The sequence below is a fragment of the Stegostoma tigrinum genome, chromosome 8, assembly GCF_030684315.1.
Source record: "Stegostoma tigrinum isolate sSteTig4 chromosome 8, sSteTig4.hap1, whole genome shotgun sequence".
NCBI lineage: Eukaryota > Metazoa > Chordata > Chondrichthyes > Orectolobiformes > Stegostomatidae > Stegostoma > Stegostoma tigrinum.
In genome coordinates, this window is record NC_081361.1 from 100,191,723 (window position 1) to 100,217,809 (window position 26,087).

Sequence of the window (26,087 nt, forward strand, 5' to 3'; positions counted from 1 at the left end):
AGTCAATCTTAATTCAGCTTGGTACTTATTTACAGAGAGAAGCATTGCAGGCATACACCTCTTAACTCAATCACACCTCTGCTCCAATAGGTGCCTTCCCATAAAGATCATTTTTAATCAACCCATTTGGACACATTATGGCACACGTCCCAGGCACTTAGGGTTTGAACCCAGACATTACGGCCTAGAACTAGGTCACTATCGCTGTGCCACAAGATCCTTGTACGCACTCTCAATCCCTGCTTATCACTAAGCGATAATTGCACCCCTGGACCAAAGATCCAAATTAGGAATAGTGGGAAGTGTAGCCAGCAGAATTTGAAGAAGCAAGGCTAGATCCTGATGGATTCCATGCCCTAACATGCATAGCCTTTGGCCGCTGTTAGTGGCTTCAAGACTGGCCAGAGAGTGGTGGGCTTGTGGAATTCATTTCCACGGAGTGCAGTGGAGGCCGGGACGTTGGATGCCTTCAAGGCAGAGATTGACAAATTCTTGATCTCACAAGGAATCAAGGGCTACGGGGAGAGTGCCGGGAAGTGGAGTTGAAATGCCCATCAGCCATGATTTAAATGGCGGAGTGGACTTGATGGGCCGAATGGCCTCACTTCCATTCCTATGTCTTATGATCTTAAGGTCTTAAAATGGTGCCTGAGTTACAGGAGATCTTAGGAAGGATACATTGGCCTTGGTGGGAGAAAATGCAAGTTTATAAGAAATGATACCTTGACTTCAGGGTCTATATTATTAGGAGATATATAATGAACGGGGAACAAAAACAGAAATTGCTGGGAAAACTCAACAGGTCTGGCTGCATCTGTGTAGAGAAAGCAGAGTTTTGAAGAAAGATCACTGGGCCTGAATCATTAACTTTGCTTCCTCTCCACGGACAGTGCCTGACCTGAGTTTTCACTGCAATTTCTGTTTTAATTTCTGATTTCCTTCATCTGTAGTTCTTTGGCATTTTAAAAAAATGAAGCCTATTTTCCCTAGAAGATTAAGAGATGATCTGATCAAAGTCTTCAAGCTATTAACAGAAAAATTACAGAGTGGATAAAGACAATCTATTTACACTGGTTGGGGGTTCTAGAACGAGGGGCACAGTCTGAGAATGAGGGCCAGATTGTTCAAGAGAGATGTCAGGGAGCACTTCAACACACGAAGGGTGGGAGAGGTTTGGAACTCTCCTCCCCACAAATTGCAGTGGATGCTTTTCCTGTTCTGATCCCAAATGGTTCGGTGCTGCGTTGTTACATTTCTGGAGATTCTTGTTCAATTCCGTGTGCTGCTGGTCGGCTTTGGGACCGGTATGAGGTACTAATTTTTTCTTATTTATGTTCAAATATTTGCAAGTGGAGGGCATTCTTCACAGTTTCCCATCAGTGTTTTGTTAATTTTAAATCCAAGATAGATTTTTTCGTTAAGCAAAAAGGCAGTTAGGCCACAGATTAGCCATGGTCTCATTAAATGGTTTGAGGGGCTGAATGGCCTACTCCTATTCCTGTATTTCCATGGTCCCTGACCCAGATTAAGAAGTTTAAAGTTCCAACCCTGAGTTACATGTTCTACATGTCACACTGATGGGAAACTGTAAAGAATGCCCTCTACTTGCACATATTTGAACACAAACAAGGCAGAATTAATATCTCATACATCTCCTAAGCCCACTAGCAACACAGAATTGAACAAGAATCTCCTGAAACGTAACAACACAGCACCAAACTATTCTGGATCGGAACGGGAAAAGCTGCAATTTCTCATCTTCAAGAATAAAATTTAACAAAGCAATGTACTCACTTCTGTCGAATAACTGGGTCAGCCTCCACTGGGTCAACATATTTTTTCAGTAACTCTTGCAAAGTCTTGCTGCTTGGCACCCTGAGAAAGAAAAATAAATGAATCTTGGGTTTCCGAAGCATTTGCCTTGCTCTTACACAGAATATTTCAGAACAAAAACATGCCACATATAACTGTGTCATACAGGACCTTCACCAAGCTTTCCGCATCTCACCTAATCACCAGATCCTTGAACCCCTTTCTCCCTCATGTGCTGATCCAGCTTCCACTGGCATACTGACATAATTCACCTCAAACACTCCCTCCTGCAGGAGTGTGTTCAATATTGTCTCCCTTCTCTGGTAAAGAGACTTCTTCTGAATTTCCAGTTGAATTTATTGATGACCTAACAATGATGACCTCTTTAATGAATAAATATTTTATTCAGCTGTCCGTTAAGGAGTCTGTAATTAGCTGTTTTCATTGATCGTAGATAGAATCCCGACAGTGTGGAAACAGGACCTTCGGCCCAACAAGTCCACACTTACCCACAGAGCATCCCACCCAGACCCATCCCCATCCCTCTATACCCCACCTAATCTACACGCCCCTTAACACTTTGGGCAACTTAGCACGGCCAATCCACCTAGCCTGCACATTTTTGGACTGTGGGAGGAAACTGGAGCACCTGGAGGAAACCCAGACAGACACGGGGATAATGTACAAACTCCACACAGACAGTTGCTCGAGGATGGAACTAAACTCAGGTCCCTGGTGCAGTGAGGCTGCGGTGCTAACCACTGAGCCGTCCCATTTCATTAAACAAGAATGTTGAAATTGTAGACCAAACCTTCCAACAATGACATTTGCTGAAACCTTGCCCTGACAGGAACATTTGAAATGGTGCAGTGGATTATTTGCATATTGAAGTTGAAGGAAACATATTCCATAAAAAGATTATGACATGCGAGATTTGCTGTTTCTGGCACAGGATCTCCAGGATCTGAAATGAAACCCAACTCAGTCTTTGCAAGAAAAGGTATCGAGTGTATACAGCACCTGGTCACATCTCAAACAAACAAAAAACTCTTCATAACAGCACCTGTCTGGTCAGCATTTCTGAGACCCAGCTATGTTCAAGGCTGGGATTTTGGAGCTCTGATCTCCCAACAATACAAGGGTAATGGGTGGTAATCTGGAGAAGGGACAGATGATCTGTTATGATCTTATTGAAGATGTGGAGGTGCCACTGTTGGACTGGGGTGGTCACAGTCAGAAATCACACAACACCAAGTTAGTCAGACAGGTTTAGATGAAAGCACAAACTTTCAAAATGCTGCTCCGAAAGCTTTTGATTTCAAACAAACCCCCTGCACTGTAACCTGGTGTCATGTGACTTCTGGTCTTATTGAACAGTCACATGATCAATGGGATCCTTCTTCCCTGGAGCGTAGAAGACTGAGGGGTGACCTTGTAGATGTCTGTAAAATCACGAGGCGTAGATAACAGCTTTTTCCCATGGTAGGGGAGTCTAAAACGAGAGGGGATAGGTTTAAAGTGAGAGGGGAGAGATACAAATGGATCCAGAGGAACAATTCTTTCACACAGAGGGTGGAGAGAGTCTGGACCAGGCTGCCAGAGGTAGTGGTGGAAGCTAGTACAATTGTATCATTTGGGCAGGGACATGGATGGATAGGTATGGAAGGATATGAATCAAACACAGACAAATGGGACTGGTTTAATTATGAAAACTAGGTGGCAAGGACAAGTTGGGCCAAAGGGCCTGTTTTCATGCTGTAAACCTCTGTGTAATCCACAACCAACAGATCAGATCTAAGCTCTGCAGTCCTGCCACATCCAGTTGTAAATGGTGGTGGACAATTAAACAACTCACTGGAGGAGGAGGGTCCACAAATATCCCCACCCTCAATGGTGGAAGAGCCCAGCACATCAGTGCAAAAGATAAGGCTGAAGCAGTTGCCGCAATCTTCAGCCAGAAGTGCCGAGTGGATGATCCATCTCGGCCTCCTCCACTGGTCCCCAGCGTCACAGATACCAGCCTTCAGCCAATTCGATTCACTCCACGTGATATGAAGAAACAGTTGGAGACACTGGATACTGCAAAGGCTACAGGGCCTGACAACATTCCGGCAATAGTACTAAAGACTTGTGCTCCAGAACATGCGTTCCCCTAACAAAGCTGTTCCAGAACAGCTACAACGCAGGTATCTACCCGACAATGTGGAAAATTGCTCAAGTATGTCCTGTACACAAAAACAGGACAAATCCAACCCAGCCAATTACCGCCCCATCAGTCTCCTCTCGACCATCAGTAAAGTGATGGAAGGTGTCAGTAACAGAGCTACCAAGCAGCACCTGCTCAGCAATAACCTGCTCAGTGACGCCCAGTTTGGGTTCCGCCAGGGTCACTCAGCTCCTGACCTCATTACAGCCTTGGCTCAAACATGGACAAAAGAGCTGAATTCCAGAGATGAGGTGAGAGTGGCAGCCCTTGATATCAAGGAGCCCTGGCAAAACTGGAATCAGTGGATATCAGGGGGCAAACTCTCCGGTGGGTGGAGTCATACCTGACACATAGGAAGACCATTGTGGTTGTTACAGGTCAGTCATCTCAGCTCCAGGACATCTCTGCAGGAGTTCCTCAGGGCAGTGTCCTCGACCCAACCATCTTCAGCTACTTCATCAATGACCATCCCTCCATCATAACATCAGAAGTGAGGATGTTCGCCGATAACTGCACAATGTTCAGCACCATTTGTGTTTCCTCAGATACTGAAGCAGTCCATGCTCACAAGCAACAACATCTGGACAATATCCAGCCTTGGGCTGACAAGTAACATTTGTGCCACACAAATGCCAGGCTATGACCATCACCAACAAGAGACAATCTAACCACCGTCCCTTGACATTCAATGGTGTTACAATGACTGAATCCCCCACTATAAACATCTGGACTCATCACATAAACACTGACTACAAGAGCAGGCCAGAAGCTGGGAATACGGCAGTGAGTACTCCCCTCCTGATTCCCCAAAGCCTGTCCACCATCGACGAGGCACAAGTCAGGAGTGTGATGGAATACTCCCCACTTGCCTGGATGGGTGCAGCCCCAACAACACTCAAGAGGCTTGACACCATCCAGGACAAAGCAGCTGCTTGATTGGCACTACATCTACAAGCTTGCACTCCCTCCACCACTGACGCCCATTAGTAGCAGTGTGTACTATCCACAAGATTCACTGCAGAAATTCACCTCAGACAGCACCTTCCAAACCCACGGCCACTTCCATCTAGAAGGACAAGGGCAGCAGATACATAGGAACATCACCCCTCAGAGTTCCCCTCCAAGTCACTCCCCATCCTGACTTGGAAATATATTGCTGTTCCTTCACTGTTGCTGGATTAAAATCCTGGAATTCCCTCCCCTGAAGGATTGTGGGTCAACCCACAGCAGGAAGATGCAGCAGTTCAAGAAGGCAGCTCACCACCACCTTCTCAAGGTCAACTAGGGATGGGCAAGAAATGCTGGCCAGCCAGTGACGCCCACATCCCACAAATGAATAAGAAAAAAAAAACTCTATAACCCACATTTCTCCTGTTCTTAAGTTTTCACCCTCAATGACAGTCTCAATGACCTCTCATTCAGTCCCACCACGTTGCTGTTACAATACAAGCAGAATTACCCTCCCGTTGCCATACAGGCAGAATTCTGCTTCAGATTATGATGTTCCTTATTAAATTCTCACCAGACCAAGAAAACCGGGAAAATTTGATGTTTCAAACATCAGCATCATCATATCCAAGAGTTGTGAAGGGACAAACAGTTCTCTCACGGTGCAGTGAGCAGCCTGGCTAGGAGCATCTGGGTGTAAGGAATCTAACTGAAATCTACTTCTCATCTAAAGTCCCAATGTGCAATACAACAGTGACAGTCATTAACCTCAACCACTGCCGCACCTTCCTGCATAGGAACAGCAGCAGGCCATTCAGCCCATTGTTTTGTGTGGGAGAGCAAGCTCAATCATGGCCAATCACCGAATCAAAAGCCCTTTTTCCTAGAATATTCCCATTACCCATTATGCTATTAACATTTAAATATTTGTCCATCTTTAATTTAAACATACTCAAAGACTAAACTTGTGCTTCCATCTGGTGTGGGGAATTCCAAAAATAACCCTGTGTTTAAAAAACAAACAAAGAAATATGTTCATCTCAGACCTAAATAGTATTCCCCTTATTTTAAAATGTTTTCCCCTGGTTATGGATTCCCCACCCAGGGGAAACATCTCACCTGCATCTACCCTGTCTATCCTTTTTTCAGTTATTTTGTAAGTTCCAATGAGATCATCTCTCACTCTCTCAAACTCGAGAATATAGAACATAGAACATAGAACTGTACAGCAGAGTACAGACCCTTCAGCCCACAATGTTGTGCCGAACTTTTAACCTAAACCTAAGGTCTATCTAACCTCCACCCCTACCTTATACTATCATCCATATGCCTATCTAACAGCTGCTTAAATGCCCCTAATGAGGCCGACTCCACTACCCTCTCTGGCAATGCATTCCACGCCCCGACCACTCTCCAAGTAAAGAACCTACCTCTGATGTCTCCCCTATATCTACCCCAACTCGCTTTAAAACTATGTCCCCTCGTAATAGCTACCTCCACCCTAGAAAAAAAAGTCTCTGGCTGTCCACGCTATCTATGCCTCCAATCATTCTGTACACCGGTTTTTAGTCCCGCTTTTTCCAATCCCTCTTCACAGGACAGTCCCACCATTCCAAGAACTCTGGCGAACCTTTGCTGCATTCCCTCAATGGCTGCCACGAGCAGATCAAACCTGCACACAGTAGACGTGATGCAGTCTGACTAAATTTTTACACAAATGAAGTAAGGGTTAGCTACTCCTGTATTCAAATCCTTGTGATAGAGGCGAACATTCCATTAGCCTTTCTAATTGCCTGCTGCAAATCCACAATCCCTGAATTCCTGCTTTATCCAGAAAATATTTACAAGGACATTGTCCGGTTGAAAGGTTTGAGTTATATAGAGAGGCTGAAGGGGCCGGAAGGGTAATTCTTCCTGGAGCTTCGGAGGCTGAGGGGTGACCTTATAGAGGTTTATAAAATCATGAGCGGCAGGGATAGGGTGAAAAGCCAAGGCTTTTTCCTGGGGATAGGGGAGTCCAAAACTAGAGGGCATAGGTTTAAGGTGAGGGGGGAAAGATTTAAAAGGGACCCGTGGGCTAACAGTTTCATGCAAAAATTGGTGTGTGTATGGAATGAGCTGCCAGAGGTGGAGGTGGTGGAGGTTGGTACAATTACAACATTTAAAAGGCATCTGGATGGGTACATGGATAGAACATAGAACATTACAGCACAATACAGGCCCTTCGGCCCTCGATGTTGTGCCGACCTGTCATACCGATCTCAAGCCCATCTAACCTACACTATTCCATGTACGTCCATATGCTTATCCAATGATGACTTAAATGTACCTAAAGTTGGCGAATCTAATAGGAAGGGTTTAGAAGGATATGGGCCAAATGCTGGCAAATGGGACTAGATTAATGTAGGATATTTGGTCAGCATGGGTGAGTTGGACCAAAGGGTCCGTTTCTGTAAGTGCATCTTTACAACTCTATGACCTCTGCCACAATGTACCTTAATCCCTTCCACTACAACACACCAGTTACTTTGCACATTTCAGCATCACTGAAGAAAAGACACATTTTGTTGAAACTTTAAATTTTGACTTCATCAGGGCAATTCACAAGATGATCACAGGAAATGAGGACAATATCTCCCGTTTCCTTGGTATTCTTGCTGGTTGTCCCGACAAGTGCAAAACAAAAAGCCTCAAAACAGTCTTTCTTCAGCAGTTTTACACTCGCCAAAAGACTACTTGCAGCACCACTGAGTGATATCAAACTGGACTGACATAAAAATGGTCAATTGTCCATCCACAATTCCAAGTAAAACAGAAATGCTGCACCTGGTAGCAAAGTTAACCAGCCAAAACAAAACTCACCAATTCACATCCAGTCCCTTCAATCTTTACTGATAAACAGTTACCTTCTCTCTGTGTATTCCGTGCGACTCTGAGGAAAAAGCAGCTTCACATGCCAATAAAACATCTGCTCTCTAAATACAGAAGAAAAAGCAGAGGGTTAAAATCAGTTAAGTATTTCCAAGTTAAGACTGTACAAATGACAAGTCAACTTTCATTGAAACCCATCAAGGCCGCTCTTTATAGAACAAGAGAGCAAAGAACAGCACAGAAACACGTCCTTCGGCCCTCCAAGCCTGTGCTGACACATTTCTGCCCTTCCATGGATTGGCCATGCTAAATTGTAGTATTCAGGGATGCGTAGATGAGGTGGGTTATAGGGGGATGGGTCTGGGTGGGATGCTCTGAGGTTCAGGGTGGACTTGTTGGGTTGAAGGGCCTGTTTCCACACTGTCGGGATTCTGTGATTCATACTACAACTGTTATCAGTTACAGGATCCTTACCCTCTGTTCCCTTCCTATTCAGGAGCTCATCCAGGTACTTCCTGAATACTGTAATTGTCTCTGCTTCCACCACCTCCTCTGGCTGCAAGTTCCAGGCGCTCTCCACTCTTTGTGTGAAAATCCTGCCTCTCACATCTCTTTGAAACTTCCCCTCTCATACCTTGAACCTGTGTCCCCTAGTAATTGACTCCTCCATCCTGGGAAAGGCCTCACTTTCCACTCTATTCATGTCATTCACCATTTTATAAACATTTTGGAGATTTGGAGTAGTGACTACTAAACAGCTATCACTGAAACCGAAATCCTGTTTAGAACCAGGGAAGCTTTCATCAACTTCCACATTATTAGCATCAACACAGATCAATAAAGTGTCTTTCCACTTTACAACTTTACCACAGCTTTACCAAAACACTTGCCTGCCTGTGACAATCACTGTTTTAATGTTTGAAATATGAAAATAGAAACGAGGAGGAACAGGCCATTCGACCCCTCGAGCCTGCTCTGCCATTTAATAACATCATGGCTGACCTGATTGTAACTTCAATTCCACACTCCCACTTATTTGTGATAACTTTTCACCTCCTCTCTCAAGAAGAATCTACACACATCTGCCTTTAAAATACACAAGGACTCTTTCCCCCATCATCTTCAAAGACTCGTGACCCTCAGAAAAATAACTGTCTCATCTCAGTTTTAAATTGGTGGCACTATGATTGTAAAAGTGGCCCCAAGTTAAAGATCCTTTCCACACCCACCCATTCAAGTCATCAATGACTCTTTTAAGCTCCAAACCTGTCTAACATTTCCTCCTGACAGACAACTCTCCTATACCAGGCATAAGCCCAGTGAACCTACTCTGAGCTGCCTCTAATGCACTGACACTTTTCCTTAAATAAGGTGGCCAGCACAGTACGTACTACTCCAGGTATGGTCTCACCAGTGATTGAAGCAAACCACTGTTCTTTTGTATTCAATTTCTCTTGAGATAAATGATAACTTTCACAGCTACATAATATAATCAGCATGCTAACCTTTTGCAATTCATGCAGTTGGACAACAAGCAGCCAGTGCAACTTCTCAAAATAAGTTGCCTTTTCATTTGTCCTGCCAAAAGGTAAGATTTCATGTTTTCCCACCCTGTACTCCACTTGCCACATCTCTTCATTCACTGAAGTGATCAATTCCCACTTATGGCTTCCAATGTTCTCGTCACCACTTATCTTCCTACATACTTATCTGTCATCGGCAAATTTCTCTGCAATACCTTCAATCCTGTCAGGGGTCACTCATCACAATCAGGAGATATTCTTGATTGCTGTGCTGTTGGAGGATCAGCGCCAAGGAAAAGCCGCGTCAGAGGGTCAGTGCCGAGGGAGCACTACGTCGGACGGTCTGCGCTGGAGGGTCAGCGCCGAGGGAGCGCTACGCCGGAGGGTCAGCGCCAAGGGAGCGCAGCATTTTCAGAGGTGTTGCCTTTTGAAATGATGGTAAATGTATGTTTTGCCTGCTCTGTCTGATATGAAGATCCTTCAGGGCTGTCTTGCAGACGTGCAGGAGCTTTCCCCACTGAGTTGAGTAATCAACATCAAAAAATGAGCCTTTCTGGTCACTGGCTCACAGCTGTGTGCAAATTGATTTGTGGAGCTTCCTACAGCGGTGATTACACTTTAAAAAGAGAATGTCCAATTTTAACGGAAACACTTCCTTCTCTCCTGCCCCTGCTGTCACTTTTTTCGCATAGGCATTTCCCTTATCGGGTTTTACTTGTTCATGTTTCACTAGCCCCATGGGTGTTTTCCTGGTAGCGGAAGATGTAAAATAAAGTTTTTGCACAATGGTACCCTTCTATACAGAAGCCTGAACACACTCAAGCACAGAACATAGAACATTACAGCGCAGTGCAGGCCCTTCACCCCTTGATGTTGCACTGATCTGTGAAACCAAACTGAAGCCCATCTAACCTACACTATTCCATTATCATCTATTTGTTTATCCAGTAACCATTTAAATGACCTTAAAGTTGGTGAGTTTACTACTGTTGCAGGCAGGGCATTCCACGCCCTTACTACTCTCTGAGTAAAGAACCTATCTTCTGTCCTATATCTATCTCCCTTCAATTTAAAGCTATGTCCCCTCGTGCTCGCCATCACCATCTGAGGAAAAAGGCTCTCACTGTCCACCCTACATAATCTTCTGATCATCTTGTATGTCTCTATTAAGTCCCCTCAACCTTCTTCTCTCTAATGAAAACAGCCTCAAGTCCCTCAGCCTTTCCTCGTAAGACCTTCCCTCCATACCAGGCAACATCCTAGTAAATCTCCTCTGCACCCTTTCCAAAGCTTCCACATCCTTCCTATAATGCGGTGACCAGAACTGTACGCAATACTCCAAGTGCGGCCGCACCAGAGTTTTGTACAGCTGCAACATGACCTCATGGCTCCGATACTCAATCCCTCTAACAATAAAACCTAACACACTGTATCTCTGATGAAGGGTCTAGGCCCAAAACGTCAGCTTTTGTGCTCCTGAGATGCTGCTTGGCCTGCTGTGTTCATTCAGCCCCACACTTTGTTATCTCTAAAACACTGTATGCCTTCTTAAGGACGCTATCAACCTGGGTGGCAACTTTCCGGGGTCGATGTACATGGACACCGAGATCTCTCTGCTCGTACACACTCCCAAGAATCTTAACATTAGCCCAGTACTTTGCATTCCAGTTACTCCTACCAAAGTACATCACCGCACACTTGTCTGCATTAAACTCCATTTGCCACTTCCCAGCTCAGCTCTGCAACTTATCTATGTCCCTCTGTAACCTGCAACATCCTTCCGCACTATCCACAACGCCACCAACCTTAGTGTCGCCTGCAAATTTACTAACCCATCCTTCTACGCCCTCATCCAGGTCATTTATAAAAATGACAAACAGCAGTGGCCCCAAAACAGATCCTTGCGGTACACCACTAGTAGCTGAACTCCGGGATGAACATTTCCCACCAACTACCACCCTCTGTCTTCTTACAGCTAGTCAATATCTGATCCAAACCGCCAAATCACCCTCAGTCCCATGCCTCTGTATTTTCTGCAATAGCCTACCATGGGGAACCTTATCAAATGTTTTACTGAAATCCATATACACCACATCAACTGCTTTACCCTCATTGACCTGTTTGGTTACCTTCTCAAAGAACTCAATAAGGTTTGTGAGGCATGACTTACCCTTCACAAAACTGTGTTGACTATCCCTAATCAAATTATTCCTTTCTGGATGATTATAAATCCTCTCTCTTACAATCCTTTCCAACATTTTGCACAGAACTGAAGTAAGGCTCACTGGTCTATAATTACCAGGATTGTCTCTACTCCCCTTCTTGAACAAGTGGACAACATTTGCTATTCTCCAGTATTCTGGCACTACTCTGTACACAACGATGACATAAAGATCCAAGTCAAAGGCTCTGCAATCTCCTCCGTAGCTTCTCAGAGAATCCTAGGATAAATCCAATCCGGCCCAGGGGGCTTATCTATATTCACACTTCCCAGAATTGCTAACACCTGCTCCTTATGAACCTCAATCCCATCTAGTCTAATAGCCTGTATCTCGGTATTCTCCTCGACAACACTGTCTTTTTCCTGTGTGAATACTGACGAAAAATATTCATTTAGCGCCTCTCCTATCTCTTGGGATTCCACACGCAACTTCCCAGTACTGTCCTTGACTGGCCCTAATCTTACTCTCGTCATTATTTATTCCTGGCATACCTATGGAAAGCATACCTATCCTACCCACCAAAGATTTCTGATGTCCCCTCCTGGCTCTTCTTAGGTCTCTCTTTAGGTCCTTCCTGGCTAACTTGTAGCTCTCGAGTGCCCTAACTGAGCCTTCACGCCTCATCTTTCCATAAACCTCCTTCTTCCTCTTGACAAGAGATTCAACTTCTTTAGTAAACCACGGTTCCCTCGCTCGACCACTTCCTCCCTGCTTGACAGGTACATCCTTATCAGGGATGTAACAATTTCTTTCTGGCTGTTATCAGACTGCTGATTGAACTGTCGCCTCATATAATGTAATCTGTATGCCTCTACGTCTTTTTGCTCTGCACACCCTTTGCTTGCTGTGACCTGCCTGCACCGCTCACAAACAAAGCTTTCACTATTTTGGTACAGGTGGAAATAAAATCAAAATCAAAAAGACGAAATCAATCTCACGCAGGCAAGGGTGGCTTGGGGAAAATACAGGCACTGCTGTTTGGGCTCCCTTTCAGTGCAGTGGTAGTGTGGAGGAATAAAGAAAGGAAAAAAAAAATTTAAAAAGTGCGTTTCACTGGCTCAAAATTGCATTGTGATTTATTGAGTCCGTGAAATGCACATCAGCAACACAGGATTGACGACTATTATTTTTGCTCCATTTGGCTAACTAACTGAGGTGAATCAGACACTTTGCTTTGCATCCTCTTAAATGGGAACATTTTTTAACCATGAGACAAATCAATTCTTGCTGGTCAGTCAATTGGCCGGGATCACCATAAATACCTCAGCAACAATACTCTGATGGCAACTTCCAACATTCTTTTGGTTTCTGTTTTGAAAAGCAGCAGCTGCTGTATTCCCCAGTTCCTCGAAATTGAGTCTGTTATTTCCACCCTCTTTGTATTCATCACAAATTGTCATTTCCCCAGGAGCTAAGCTAATTCCACCTTGGTACAGTCTTCCTTTCAGTTGCTAATCATATGCATATTTCACTTCAATTTTCTCATCAGTCGACCTTGTGTCAATTTCAGATTTGCTCACAACTAAATGCCTTTTTGCAATCCACAAGCAGCAAATGTTATTTCATGAACAGCTGACTAGAGGAACAGATTTGCAACACGTGCCGGTTCTCCCTACATTTCATTTTTGAGAAGGTCATGCCCCTATAGCTTACTTCGCACAGCCACTGGACATTTACTTTTCCTTCCCAAGTATGTTTCCAAATTCCCTTTTGAAAGTAGTTCCCGAGCGTACTTTCAGGTGAATATTCCTGATCTGGACAACTGAGAAAGTTAAAGAAACATTCTCCTTATCTCATCTTCAATTCCTTTAGCAATTACCTCAATTACTGACTGGAAACTAGAATACTTCAGTGTATTTTTTAATCTAACCTGCCCTACCAAGTTACGACTTGGAAATGGGAAACAGCACGGATGGTTCTTGCCAGACACACAGTGCCTGTCAGTCAGAATCTCTACATGGGGTTTGTTTGAAAAAACTGCGTTCCAGCAGATCCAATTCCCAGAACGCAAGGTGAAAAACGACCAACATTTTAAATCAGCCAATTTATTGTTTAGACTCTCACACGGCAATCTAAATGCACAGCTGGCCCTTTCAGGTAAAATGTTAAACTATTGCTTCTCAGAACATCCGATGCAACGATATTCACAGGAAGACCACAACATTTCCTCAAGAGCAACCCAGCGAGTCCAGTTCTCCAGCCCTATCTCACTGCCGTCCAACGTCATCACTTTCAACCTTTGACCCTCAAACTGCAACATTAAAAGATTACGTTTTCACCTCTCCAACAACTGAAGATCATAATTACCAATGGCAGACTTTGCCAAGGGATCGCTAGGCTGGTTACTGGGCTGAGGGGGCAGTTTCCCAGGGAGCAGAATGAGTCTGTATTTTCCAGAAATTGGAAAACTAAGAGGTGCTCTGACTGAACTGAGTAACGTTCCAAAACGTTTTGGTAGATTTGATGCAGAGAGCCTTGCAAAAACAGCTAAATGTTGGCTCACCGTCCCAGATTCATGAGTCAGCCATTTTGAACAGAGCTAAGGAGATATTTCTTCAATTGGAAGATTCCAAATGTTTATAATGCTCCATCTCTGAGGATTATGGGTACTCAGATTCTGGAGCAAATGAATCTTTGGAGACCAAGAATTCTGGTCAATCCAGTCAAAGCTGTGGAGCGCCCTCTCTACAGCAGTGGATGTCCCAAAGACTATGGTGAATCAAGATGGTTCTCCACCATCTTCTTCAGGGCAATTCGAGATAGGTAATCAATGTCATTATTTTCCATATCACTGTCATGAACAAACAGTACTGGGAGAGGTGGATTTAGCCTGGAATATTAGCCACAATCCTATAGGATAGATCAGTAGCCATAGAAGGGACAAATGTCCTAGTCCTGTTCTTAAATGGATGAACTGAACATTTTCTCACAGCTGTTTTTGGCAGCTTATTCTGCATGAGCCCACTGCAAATTTCCCTCCATTTCAGCAGCAACAACTATACTCCAGAAACACCTCACCGGGCGTGAACTCTTCCATCTGTCCGGGGCTTTGGAACGCACCAGAGAGATGGAAATGTTCCAAACATCCCAATGCAACCACCTGTTGCAAAAACACTCTCTGACAGATAGTCTTCATGCTCCCAAAGCAATGTGTCATGGACCTCTGCGCTGTACAGTGCTGATGTTGTACGTGCACACCAAGCTGCTCTGCAGGGAGAGAGAGAGAGGTTCCAAATATTCAACACTATCAAGCCTCTCCTGGGTGGTGAGGGGGTTATGACCAGTGTGGGATACAGCAACTACAAGATCATTAGCGTAGAAGTAGGCCATTCAGCCCATTGAGTCTGCTCTGCCAGTCAATTCAGATTATCATAATCTTAGCAGATCATAGAGCTGCTCTCTCATTAGAGACAGACGGCTGGCAGTGGTTTAACCTGAGGGCCACCATGCCTCACGTGAGGGACGAGCGGTTAAGAAGGGGCGTCCTTCACGGTTACATCAGCCAGTGAAGGGAATTACACCCACACTTTTGACATCATGCTGCTTCACAAGCCAACCATGCAGACAATGCAGCTGACCTGATAACCCACTGCCCTACCTTTTCCCCCCGACAATCCTTGATCGCCTTAAAAATCCATCTGTCTATCTCAGCCTTGAATATACTCAAAGACCCAGCTTTGACAGCCCTCTGTGGCAAAGAATTCCATAGGCTCACCACCCTCTGAGAGAAAACATTCCTCACCTCGGTTTTAAATAGACTCTCCTGTCAATCAAAAATCTCCCTAACTTAGCCATGAATATATTCAGTGAGCCAGTCTCCACTGCTCCACGGGAAGTAGAGTTCCCAGACTAATGCCCATCTGAGGGGCGAGAATCCTCCTCATTTCTGTGTTAACTGTGAGACCCCTCATTTTTGAACAGCGTCCCCGAGTTCCAGAATGTTCCACAAGACAAAGCATCCTCTCAGTCCCATTTGACCACGCACTGGCTAATTCTCTTCCAGTAAGGTTTATTTTTTTAAAAACAAAATCCTTTGACTCTTTAAAGAAATTTACAACATTCCTTTCCAGAATTGAAAGAATCCTCGCTTTTTGCCATCAAAACTCAAAGCTGTTCCCAACAGCTATCGCTGGGGCTCCAGGCTGATTTTCCTTCAGCAGACCAAATTTCAAAGTCATATCACGGCTTCAGGAATACTGAAGCCCCACAGAATCTAAACAAATCCATCACAGTCTTGAGGAATGGATACCTTGGGCTAGCCTGCTGGTCTAAACTTTCATATCAGAGGCAGTACAGAAACGAATTGCAAAACCTGGAAGTCTCCACCGCAACAGGCCTTAGGATGGACGGCAATGAGAAATGGAAAATGGAAAATCCCACACTGGTCATAACCCCCTCACCACCCAGGAGAGGCTTGATAGTGTTGAATATCTGGAACCTCTCTCTCTCCCTGCAGAACAGCTTGATGCGCATGTACAACATCAGCACTGTACAGCGCAGAGGTCCATGACACACATGCAAGGGTAAGCGCTTCTTTTCTGAGGGCGTGAGAGACTGAAGCACAATGGTAGTACAGAAACACCTGTGTCTCCAAGATGGGGAGTTCTAAAGAGACACTGCACATTGTCTGTGAACAGGGCCGGGGGGGGGGGGGGCGGGGGGGGGGGGGCGGTGTGCGGGGAAGGAGGTTTCTGAAAATCAGCTGGCATGATGCCCAAATTGAAACGAGTGATCCAACACCACTTTGGGGAAGGAAATCTAAAACTAGTCCCGCTATGTCAAACAGGCAAACTTTGTCTCATTTGTCAGGATAACATGAGCAAGCAAACAACTGTGGTCTCACTTCATTCTGACAACCTCAGTGCAGACAGAACAAACACATTTTTACATTCATTCACGGGAAATGGGTTCCATTGGTCAAGCCAGCATTTACTGCCCATCTCTAATGACCCAAGAGATAGCACTGCGTGGAACTGGAGGAACACAGCAGGCCAGGCATCAGAGGAGCAGGAAAGTTGACGTTTTGGAATGGTCCCGACCTGAAATGTCAGCTTCCCTGCTCCCCTGATGCTGCCTGGCCGGCTGAATTCCTGCAGCTCCACACCATGTTATCTCAGACTCGAGCATCGACAGTTCTTACTATCTCTGCCCCAAGAGAGAGGCTGCCGCCTTGAAACACTGCTGTCCCCATGGTATCATAGACTCATAGAAGTCCTACAGTGAAGAAGCAGACCATTTGGCCCATCGAGCCCACATTGACTCCCTCTGAACAGTATCCCACCCAGACTCTTCCCTACTTTATCCTATCCCTGTATTTCCCACCTAGACACTTTGGCTGATTTAACATGGCTAATCCACTTAGCCTGCACATCTTTGGACTGTGGGAGGAAATCAGAGTGCCCAGAGGAAATCCACACAGACACAGGGAGAATGTGGAAACACATCACAGACAGCTGCCCAAGGGTGGAATCAAACTCAGGTCCCTGGCGCTGTGAGGCAGTCATGTTAACCACTGAGCCACCTTGCCGCCATATCTATATCTAATCCCGTGGCTTTCCTGGACCATGCTAGCGTGCAGATATGAGAAAACGTCATAGTTGAGGATCTGGAGTCATGCGCAAGCCAGACCAGGCGAGCTTGGCAGATTTCCATCCCTAAAGGAGGTTAGATCCCACTCAGAGTACTGAACAAGCATCTGGGCATCACAGGATATGTTGGCCTGGGAGAGAGCACAACGTAGATTAGATTCCCTACAGTGTGGAAACAGGCTCTTCGGCCCGACAAGTCCACACAGCCCCCTGGGGCATCCCACCTATCCCCATTTTCCCCTACAACCCACACATCCCTGATCACTGATCCCTGAGCAATTTAGCATGGCCGATTCACCTAGCCTGCACATTTTTGGACTGTGGGAGGAAACCAGAGCACCCGGAGGAAACCCACGCAGACACAGGGAGAATGTGAAAACTCCACACAGACAGTTACCCAAGGCTGGAAACGAAGCTAGGTCCATTGGCATCATGCTGCTTCACAAGCCAACCATGCAGACAACACAGCTGACCTGATAACCCACTGCCCTACCCTTTCCCCCCCACAATCGTTGATCGCCTTAAAAATCCATCCTAGGCCTGTGGCGCTGTGAGGCTGCAGTGCTAACCACCGAGCTACTGTGCTGCCCTATCTGATCTGATCAAAGTTTTCAAGGAAGTCATGTTGAGGTTTTGAGAATAAGTGCAGCAACTTTCACCTGGTGGTTTCTGGAGTGAAGGGATTGTCCTGTGGTGAGGTTGGGGAGACCAGACCGATATTCCCTGGAGTTCAGACTAGTGGGCGACGATGCACTGATAGACTGGGTGAATGGGCAAAACTGTGGCAGATGGAGATCAACATCAGTAAGTGTGAGTTTATCCGTTTTGGACCAAAAAAGGATAGATAAGGGCACTTTCTAGATGGTATGAAGTTAAATACAGTGGATGTCCAAAGAGACTTGGGGGTTGAGGGGCACAAGTGTTTATAATGTCACAAACACTGGTGTACAAAGATGCAGACGTTATACTGCATTTACACAAAACCCTGGGGGGGCTCCACATGGAGGGCTGATCACAGCTCTGGGCACCAGGAAGGACAGAATAATCTGGGAGGGATCACAATGTAGGTTTACAAAAATAATATCTGGACTTCAGGGGTTATGTTATTAGGTGAGATTACACTAATTAGGCCTGTTTTCTCTCGAATTTAGAAGGGTAGTGGGGATCTGATCAAAGTTTTCAAGGAAGTCATGTTGAGGTTGTACAGGATATTGACGAGACCTCTTCTGGAATACTGTGTCCAATTGTGGTCGCTCTGCTATTGAAAGATTATTATTAAACTTGTGGAGGCTCAGAAAAAATTTAACAAGGGTGTGACCAGGAATGGAGGGTTTGAGTTACAAGGAGATGCTGGATAGGCTGGGACTTTTCCCACTGGAGCACAGGAGGTTAAGGAGTGTCCTTACAGAAGTTTCTAAAATCATGTGGCACGGGTAAGATGAACGGCAGGCGTCATTTCCCCAGGTTAGGGGATTTCATGGCCAGGGGACATATGTTTAAGATGAAAGGAGAAAGATTTAAAAAGGATGAGGGGGCAACACCCCCCCCCACAGAGTGGTTCGTGTGTGGAATGAGCTTCAAGACGAAGTGGTGGATAGGGGTACAGTTAGAACTTTTACAAGGCATTTGAATAAGTACATGAGTAAGAAATGTTTGCAGGAATACGGGTGCAGTGCAGGTAGATAGCAACAAAGTGTGAAGCTGGATGAACACAGCAGCATCTCAGGGGCACAAAAGCTGACGTTTCGGGCCTAGACCCTTCATCAGAGAGGGGGATGGGGGGAGGGAACTGGAATAAATAGGGAGAGACGGGGAGGCGGACCGAAGATGGAGAGAAAAGAAGATAGGTGGAGAGGAGAGTATGGGCGGAGAGGACAGTATGGGTGGAGAGGTGGGGAGGGGATAGATTGTCCAGGGAGGACGGACAGGTCAAGGAGGCGGGATGAGGTTAGTAGGTAGGAAGTGGAGGTGCGGCTTGAGGTGGGAGGAAGGGATGGGTGAGAGGAAGAACAGGTTAGGGAGGCAGAGACAGGTTGGACTGGTTTTGGGATGCAGTGGGTGGGGGGGAAGAGCTGGGCTGGTTGTGTGTTGCAGTGGAGGGAGGGGACGAACTGGGCTGGTTTTGGGATGCAGTGGGGGAAGGGGAGATTTTGAAACTGGTGAAGTCCACATTGATACCATATGGCTGCAGGGTTCCCAGGCGGAATATGAGTTGCTGTTCCTGCAACCTTCGGGTGGCATCATTGTGGCAGTGCAGGAGGCCCAGGATGGGCATGTCATCTAGAGAATGGGAGGGGGAGTGGAAATGGTTTGCGACTGGGAGGAGAAGTTGTTTGTTGCAAACTGAGCATAGATGTTCTGTAAAACGGTCCCCAAGCCTCCACTTGGTTTCCCCAATGTAGAGGAAGCCACACCGGGTACAGTGGATGCAGTATACCACATTGGCAGATGTGCAGGTGAACATCTGCTTAATATGGAAAGTCATCTTGGGGCCTGGGATAGGGGTGAGGGAGGTGGTGTAGGGGCAGATGTAGCACTTCTTGCGGTTGCAGGGGAAGGTGCCGGGTGTGGTGGGGTTGGAGGGCAGTGTGGAGCGGACAAGGGAGTCACAGAGAGAGTGGTCTCTCTGGAAGGCAGACAAGGGTGAGGATGGAAAGATGTCTTTAGTGGTGGGGTTGGATTGTAGATGGCGGGAGTGTTGGAGGATGATGCGTTGTATCCGGAGGTTGGTGGGGTGGTATGTGAGAATGAGGGGGATCCTCTTAGGGTGGTTGTGGCGGGGGCGAAGTGTGAGGGATGAGTTGCAGGTAATACGGGAGACACGGTCGAGGGCGTTTTTGACCACTGCGGGGGGAAATTGCGGTCCTTGAAGAACGAGGACATCTGAGATGTACGGGAGTGGAATGCCTCATCCTGGGATCAGATGTGGCGGAGGTGAAGGAATTGGGAATGGGGGATGGGGGATGGAATTTTTGCAGGAAGTTGGGTGGAAGGAGGTGTATTCCAGGTAGCTGTGGAAGTCAGTGGGCTTGCAATGGACATCGGTTTCTAGGTGGTTGCCCGAGATGGAGACTGAGAGGTCCAGGAAGGTGAGGGATGTGCTGGAGATGGTCCAGGTGAACTTGAGGTTGGGGTGAAATCAAGGTAGGTGGGACTAGCTTAGTTTGTGAAACTTGGTCAGCATGGACTGGTTGGACTGAAGGGTCTGTTTCAGGGCTATATGACACTATTCTAACAAAAAGGACAGTGTCAATAAGGGTAAACTATTTCCATTTGTTGGGATTCTAGAACTAGAGGCATAGTCTGAGAATGAGCGGCAGATCTTTGAGGAGCGATGTCAGGGAGCATTTTGGCACACAAAGGGTGGGAGAGGTTTAAACTGTCTTCCATAAACAGCAATGGATGCTGGATCAGTTGTTGACTTTTTTTGTTAAGGAACGGTATTCAGGGATATCGGCTAAGGGGAAGTATATGGAGTCAGGCCACAGATCAGCCGTGATCTCACTGCACAGTGGAATAAGCTCAAAGGGCCAAATGACATACTCCTGCTCCTGTCTTCCCAGTGATGAGATAACTTTTTATGACAATGGAAGATAATTTCATGCTCACAACCACTGACAGCAGCTTTCTAAATCACTCTCATTGGATTTATGAACTGAATTTAAGTTCCATCAGCTGTTGTGTGGGATTCAAACTCACAATTGCACAGCATTAATAAGGGCTTCATGGAGCACTAGTTCAGTAACATTTCTACTAGATCACCAACAAGTTTGGCTGGCACAGTGGCTCAGTGGTTAGCACTGCAGCCTCACAGCGCCAGGGACCTGGGTTCGATTCCACCCTCGGGCGACTGTCTGTGCGGAGTTTGCACATTCTCCCTGTGGCTGCCTGAATTTCCTCCCACAGTCCAAAGATACGCAGGCTAGGTGGGCTGGCCACGCTAAATTTCCCGTGGTGTTCAGGAATGTGCAGGTTACGTGGATTAGCCTTGGGAAATACAGGGTTACAGGGAGAGGTTAAGAGGTGCGTCTGGCTGGGATGCTCTTCAGAGGTTCGGTGAGACTCATTGTGCCGTTTGGCCTGTTTCCACACTGTAGGGATTCTATGATATATGTTGTGCTTAAAACGCTGTGCTACAGAAACATGGCTACATTTTATCCACAGAATCCCTACAGTGTGAAAGCAGGTCATTCAGCTACTAAGTCCACACCAACCCTTTGTAGAGAATCTCACCCAGAGCCAGCCCCCATCCTATCCCCATAACACTGCATTTCCCAGGCTAATCCATGCAGTCAGTACATCCCTGAACACCATAGGCAATTTAGCATGGCCAATCCACCTCGCCTGCACAGAGGAAACCCACGCAGACACAGGGAGAATGTTCAAACCCCACACAGACAGTCACCAGAGGGTGGATCTGAACCCAGGTCCTCAGCGCTGTGAGACAGCAGTGCTAACCAGAGGCATTGTGCCACCCCATGCAGATGAATTTCTGTCTTCCACTATCTTACCCAAAAGTGTCAGCTTTGAAAGGGTACAACCTCTTTGTACTCAAGGACAAGAGTGGAATTATACAGATTTCCTGTACGTCACTGTGAAAACTTACTTCTTATTGAAATACGTTGAATTCTCTCTTCTTTTTGTAAACCCAATGGGCAAAATTTTCAGGTCGATGTTATGTTTCCGAGCTCTGTTTTTCATAACATTTAGCTGCAGAGATAAAGACATCATCAGTAAAACATGGGAGAATATTCGAGAGAATCAGTCACAGTAAAGCTCGAGGTGAAGATTAATGCACTGGCTTCTGAGGCTCTTAAGCTCGCTTTCAAAATCCTTCAGCTTCTACCACATACACTGGGCCCTAATACGTGGACAGACCCAAAATACTCTGATAACTATGCACGTCCCCAATTTCAGTTTTTACACATGATGAAAGTGGAGAGCACTGTGAACCGAGAGGTGTATAGCTCAGAACGGCCATGTGCGGGTCAGGATCCCAGGTGCGGGTTGCTCGCGGTGTTACGAGTTTTAACACTTGTATTGGCTGCCACTGAGCTCTGTCACCCCGTCTCTGCCCATCTCCTGTCACTGGTTAAACATGTGGCGTCACCCTTTAAGACCGAGATGAGACAAATCTTCTCTTTCGCAAGTTGGCGAGCCTTTGGGGCGCTCCCCTTGAAAAGACAGTGGAGCCACGGCCTTACTGTAATTGTGCAAGGTGCCGAGGAGATAACATCTGGAGTACTGTGAGCAGTTTTGGTATCCTTATTTAAGGAAAGATAGCCTTTCAGCAGAGACTGCTGAAAAAAGGCTCATTTGGATGATCCCTGGTATGGAGGGAGTGTCTCATGAGCAAAGGCTAAACAGTCTGGGGCTCTAGTCACTGGAGTTTAGAAGAATGGGAGGTGATCTCATTGAAACATATCAGATTCTGAAGGGGCTTGACAGGGTAAATGCTGAGAGGATGTTTCCCTCATGGCAGAGTCTAGGACCAGTGTGTATTTATTGCTGAGACAGACAGATTCTTGATCAGTCAGGGAATCAAGGGTTTCAGGGATAATGCATAGAAGTGGAGTGAGGAGTGTTGGATCAGCCATGATCCTACTGAATGAAAGAGCAGGCTCGAGGGCTGAATGGCCTGCACCTGCTTCTATTATTGTCTTACAGGGTTTTCAGTGTGGAACATCAACAAAGCCACTAACAGTGATTATAATGATCATATCAACTGAAAAAAATGTGACCTTAATTCAAAAAATGATGCCCCCTTTTCATAAGGAAATCAGAAGATAATAAACACAAAATACTGCTGAAGTTGGAAGTCTGAAACAGGGAATGCTGGAGAAACTCAGCAGGACTGGCAGCTTCTGCGGTGAGAGAGAAACAGAGTTAACTGACTCTTCCTCAGAATGGAATGGGATACAATCTGCTTGAACCACATGGTGGAGGTAGCAGCCACTCTGAATGAAGTAAAACGCCAAAGAAAAGCCCCTGATTTACCAAGATTGGAACGTACAGATTTGCTGGTTGTTGGCCGGTGAACAGTGTGGTCACGATTTGCGATGTCTGCCAACCTTCCAACGTCCTCCAGAAACCTATAATCTAAATCAGCAAGACCACATCAGCTTGCAGCAGGCACCACCACAGGGCTTTGTAAAAACCAACCCAACCACCTGATGGAGAGGCTCTTACCGCTGAGGAGGTGCATCTCATTAAAATGACTGAGGGGCGTAAAGGCTGTTTTATCCCGGACTCCGTTACACCCATCCACAGCTTTGTGCTTCTTCACACAGGGTAAGCTGAAAAATGAAACAACACAAAAATGATTCCGAGTATGGAAAGTCTGGCATCTTTTCTGACCCCTTGCCGATCACACACTGCCCAGGAACTACCCACCTGGGGGGCAAGGGGCCCAACTGTAGACAAGCCGCTCACCACCAACAAGTATCTCCCACCCTTTGTATGTCGAAGTGCTTCCTAACATCTCTCCCGAGCAATCTGGCCCTAATTCTCAGACTGAGCCCCTCGTTCTAGAATCCCCAACCAGTGGGAACAGTTTATCTTTATCTACCGTGTCTTTTCCTGTTAATATCTTGAAGATTTTGATCAGATCACCCCTTGTGCTTCTAAGGTCCAGAGAATACAGGCCTCAATTGTTAAATCAGACCAGCGAGGATCATATTGGGTGACAGATCAGGCGTGAGGGGACTTATTTATGCGGTGATTTTACTGTAGCTTTCTAAACACTTTTGTTTCAATCATTCTCAGGATGTGGGCATCACTATCTAGGTACCATTTAGTGCCCATCCTTAATTGCTCAGAGGGTAATTTAAGAGGAATCCACATTGCTACGAGTTTGGAGTCACACATTGGGTAACGTTGGCAGTTTCCTTCCCATTAGTGAAGCAGATGGGCTTTTCAGACAATTGACAACCATTTTATAGTTTGTTTGGCTTAATTCCAGACTTTTTTTCAATGAATTCAAATTCCATTGTCTGTCATGGCAGGATTCAAACCCAGGGCCCCAGACAATAAGGTGGGTCTCTGGATTAATAGACTGGTGAATATACCATTGGCTCCCCTTAACTACAGCCGGAGTATTGTGAAATCTATGTTTCATTAAATTCACCATAACTTTGTCCTGTACCTGCAAGAATAGATCAGACAGCGAGGACATTTGTATTTTGCTTCTGCACCACCACATGTTTCACACCTGCTTGGAGACAAAGGCAAGAGCTTTAAATTGGGAATTCCAGAATTCTACACAAACTTCAGCGCACTCCCACACCCACAAAATATAATCACCGGGGCCAGGTTTGTGGCTGTGTAGACAACTGGACAGGTCCCAACCCCAGAACGGACAGGGGTACCTGCCAGCAACTTACCTGCCCATTGTGTAAATGGTCTCTCCCCATCACAGATGGCCAGAGGGACTCTAACAATCAACTCACCTTCCACAGCGATCTTAATCACTTCCTCAGTGGGGGCTGGATCTGCAGCTGTCTGTGCCCAATGTCCTGGAATTCATTCCCTCAACCTCTTAGACTCTCCCCCCCTTCTCTCTCTCCCCCCACCTATCCCCTTATCTACCTCTGTGTAGATGACACAAAGACAGGTGGAGGGGCAGGTAGTGTTGAGGCTGCAGAAGGACTTGGAAAGGCTAGGTGGACAGGCAAATAAGTGGAAGACAGAATAGAGTGTGGGAAACGTGTGAGATCATGCACTTTGGCAGGAAGAAGAGGTGTAGGCTAGTTTCTAAATGGGGAAAGGCTTCAGAAATCTGAAACACAAAGGTATCCTAGTTCAGGATTCTCTTAAAGTAAACACATGGGTTCAGTTGGCAGTTAGGAAGGCAAATGCAATGTTGGCATTCATTTCAAGAGGACTAGAATACAAGTGCAGAGGTGTGCTGCTATGTTTGTAAAAGGCTCTTGTCAGACCACATTTGGAATAGGGTGAGCAGTTTTGGGCCCCGTTCCTAAGGAACGATGTGCTGGCCTTGGAGGGCTCCAACAGAGGTTTACAAAAATTACCTTGGGGATGAAGGGCTTGTCATAGCAGTGGTGGTTGAGGACTCTGGGTCTGTAGGGTGTTTAGATGTGATGGGGTGGCGGGGGGAGGTTTCCGATTACAAATTACAGAATACTGAGACACCTGGATAGAGTGGACATGGGGAAGATGTTTCCACTAGCACAAGAGACTAGAGTCATACAACGCAGAAACAGACCCTTTGGTCCAACCAGTCCATGCTGACTATAATCTCAAACTAAACTAGTCCCACCTGCCTGCGCTTGGCCCATATCCCTCCAAACGTTCCCTATTCATGTACTTATCCAAACGCCTCACAGGAGTTCTGAGGAAGGATCACTGGACCCGAAACATTAACTCTGATTTTTCTTCACAGATGCTGCCAGACCTACTGAGCTTTTCCAGCAACTTCTGTTTTTGTTCCTGATTTGCAGCATGTGCAGTTCTTTCAGTTTTTATTTAAAATGCCAGGAATAAGTGCAGATATAAATCAAGAAAGCTAATATAGTGTTCACCTTTATATCTACAGGACTAGAGTTCAAGAATGTAGAAGTTATGCTGCAATTATACAAAACACTGGGTACACCCTACTCAGACGACTGTAAACAGATGTGCGCGCCACACCTTAGGAAGGATATACCGGCCTTGGAGGGACTAAAATATAGGTTTACAAGAATGATATCTGGATTTCAAGGGTTAAGTTATCAGAAGAGATTACACCGAAGAACAAACAAAAAGGTACAACACAGGAACAGGCCCTTCGGCCCTCCAAACCTGTGCTGATCATCGTGCCCTAACTAAACTATAAATAATAAACCTTCTGCTGATGAATGGTCTAGGCCTGCAACGTCAGTTTTCCTGCTCCTAAGATGGTAATTGTTCATCCAGCTCT

At 45.9% G+C, this 26,087-nt stretch overlaps 1 protein-coding gene across 1 annotated transcript in view; it reads right to left on the reverse strand.

Annotated features, from left to right (window-relative positions):
- znhit6 (zinc finger HIT-type containing 6) overlaps positions 1 to 26,087 on the reverse strand; it is a 53,941-nt gene that overhangs the window by 13,548 nt on the left and 14,306 nt on the right. The window contains exons 2-7 of the mRNA XM_048539422.2: positions 24,315 to 24,380; positions 23,360 to 23,466; positions 23,184 to 23,269; positions 21,777 to 21,880; positions 7,873 to 7,941; positions 1,795 to 1,875 (exon numbers count right to left, since the gene is read on the reverse strand). Coding sequence (XP_048395379.2) covers positions 1,795 to 1,875; positions 7,873 to 7,941; positions 21,777 to 21,880; positions 23,184 to 23,269; positions 23,360 to 23,466; positions 24,315 to 24,380 — 513 coding nt within the window. The remainder of the gene's footprint in view (positions 1 to 1,794; positions 1,876 to 7,872; positions 7,942 to 21,776; positions 21,881 to 23,183; positions 23,270 to 23,359; positions 23,467 to 24,314; positions 24,381 to 26,087) is intronic.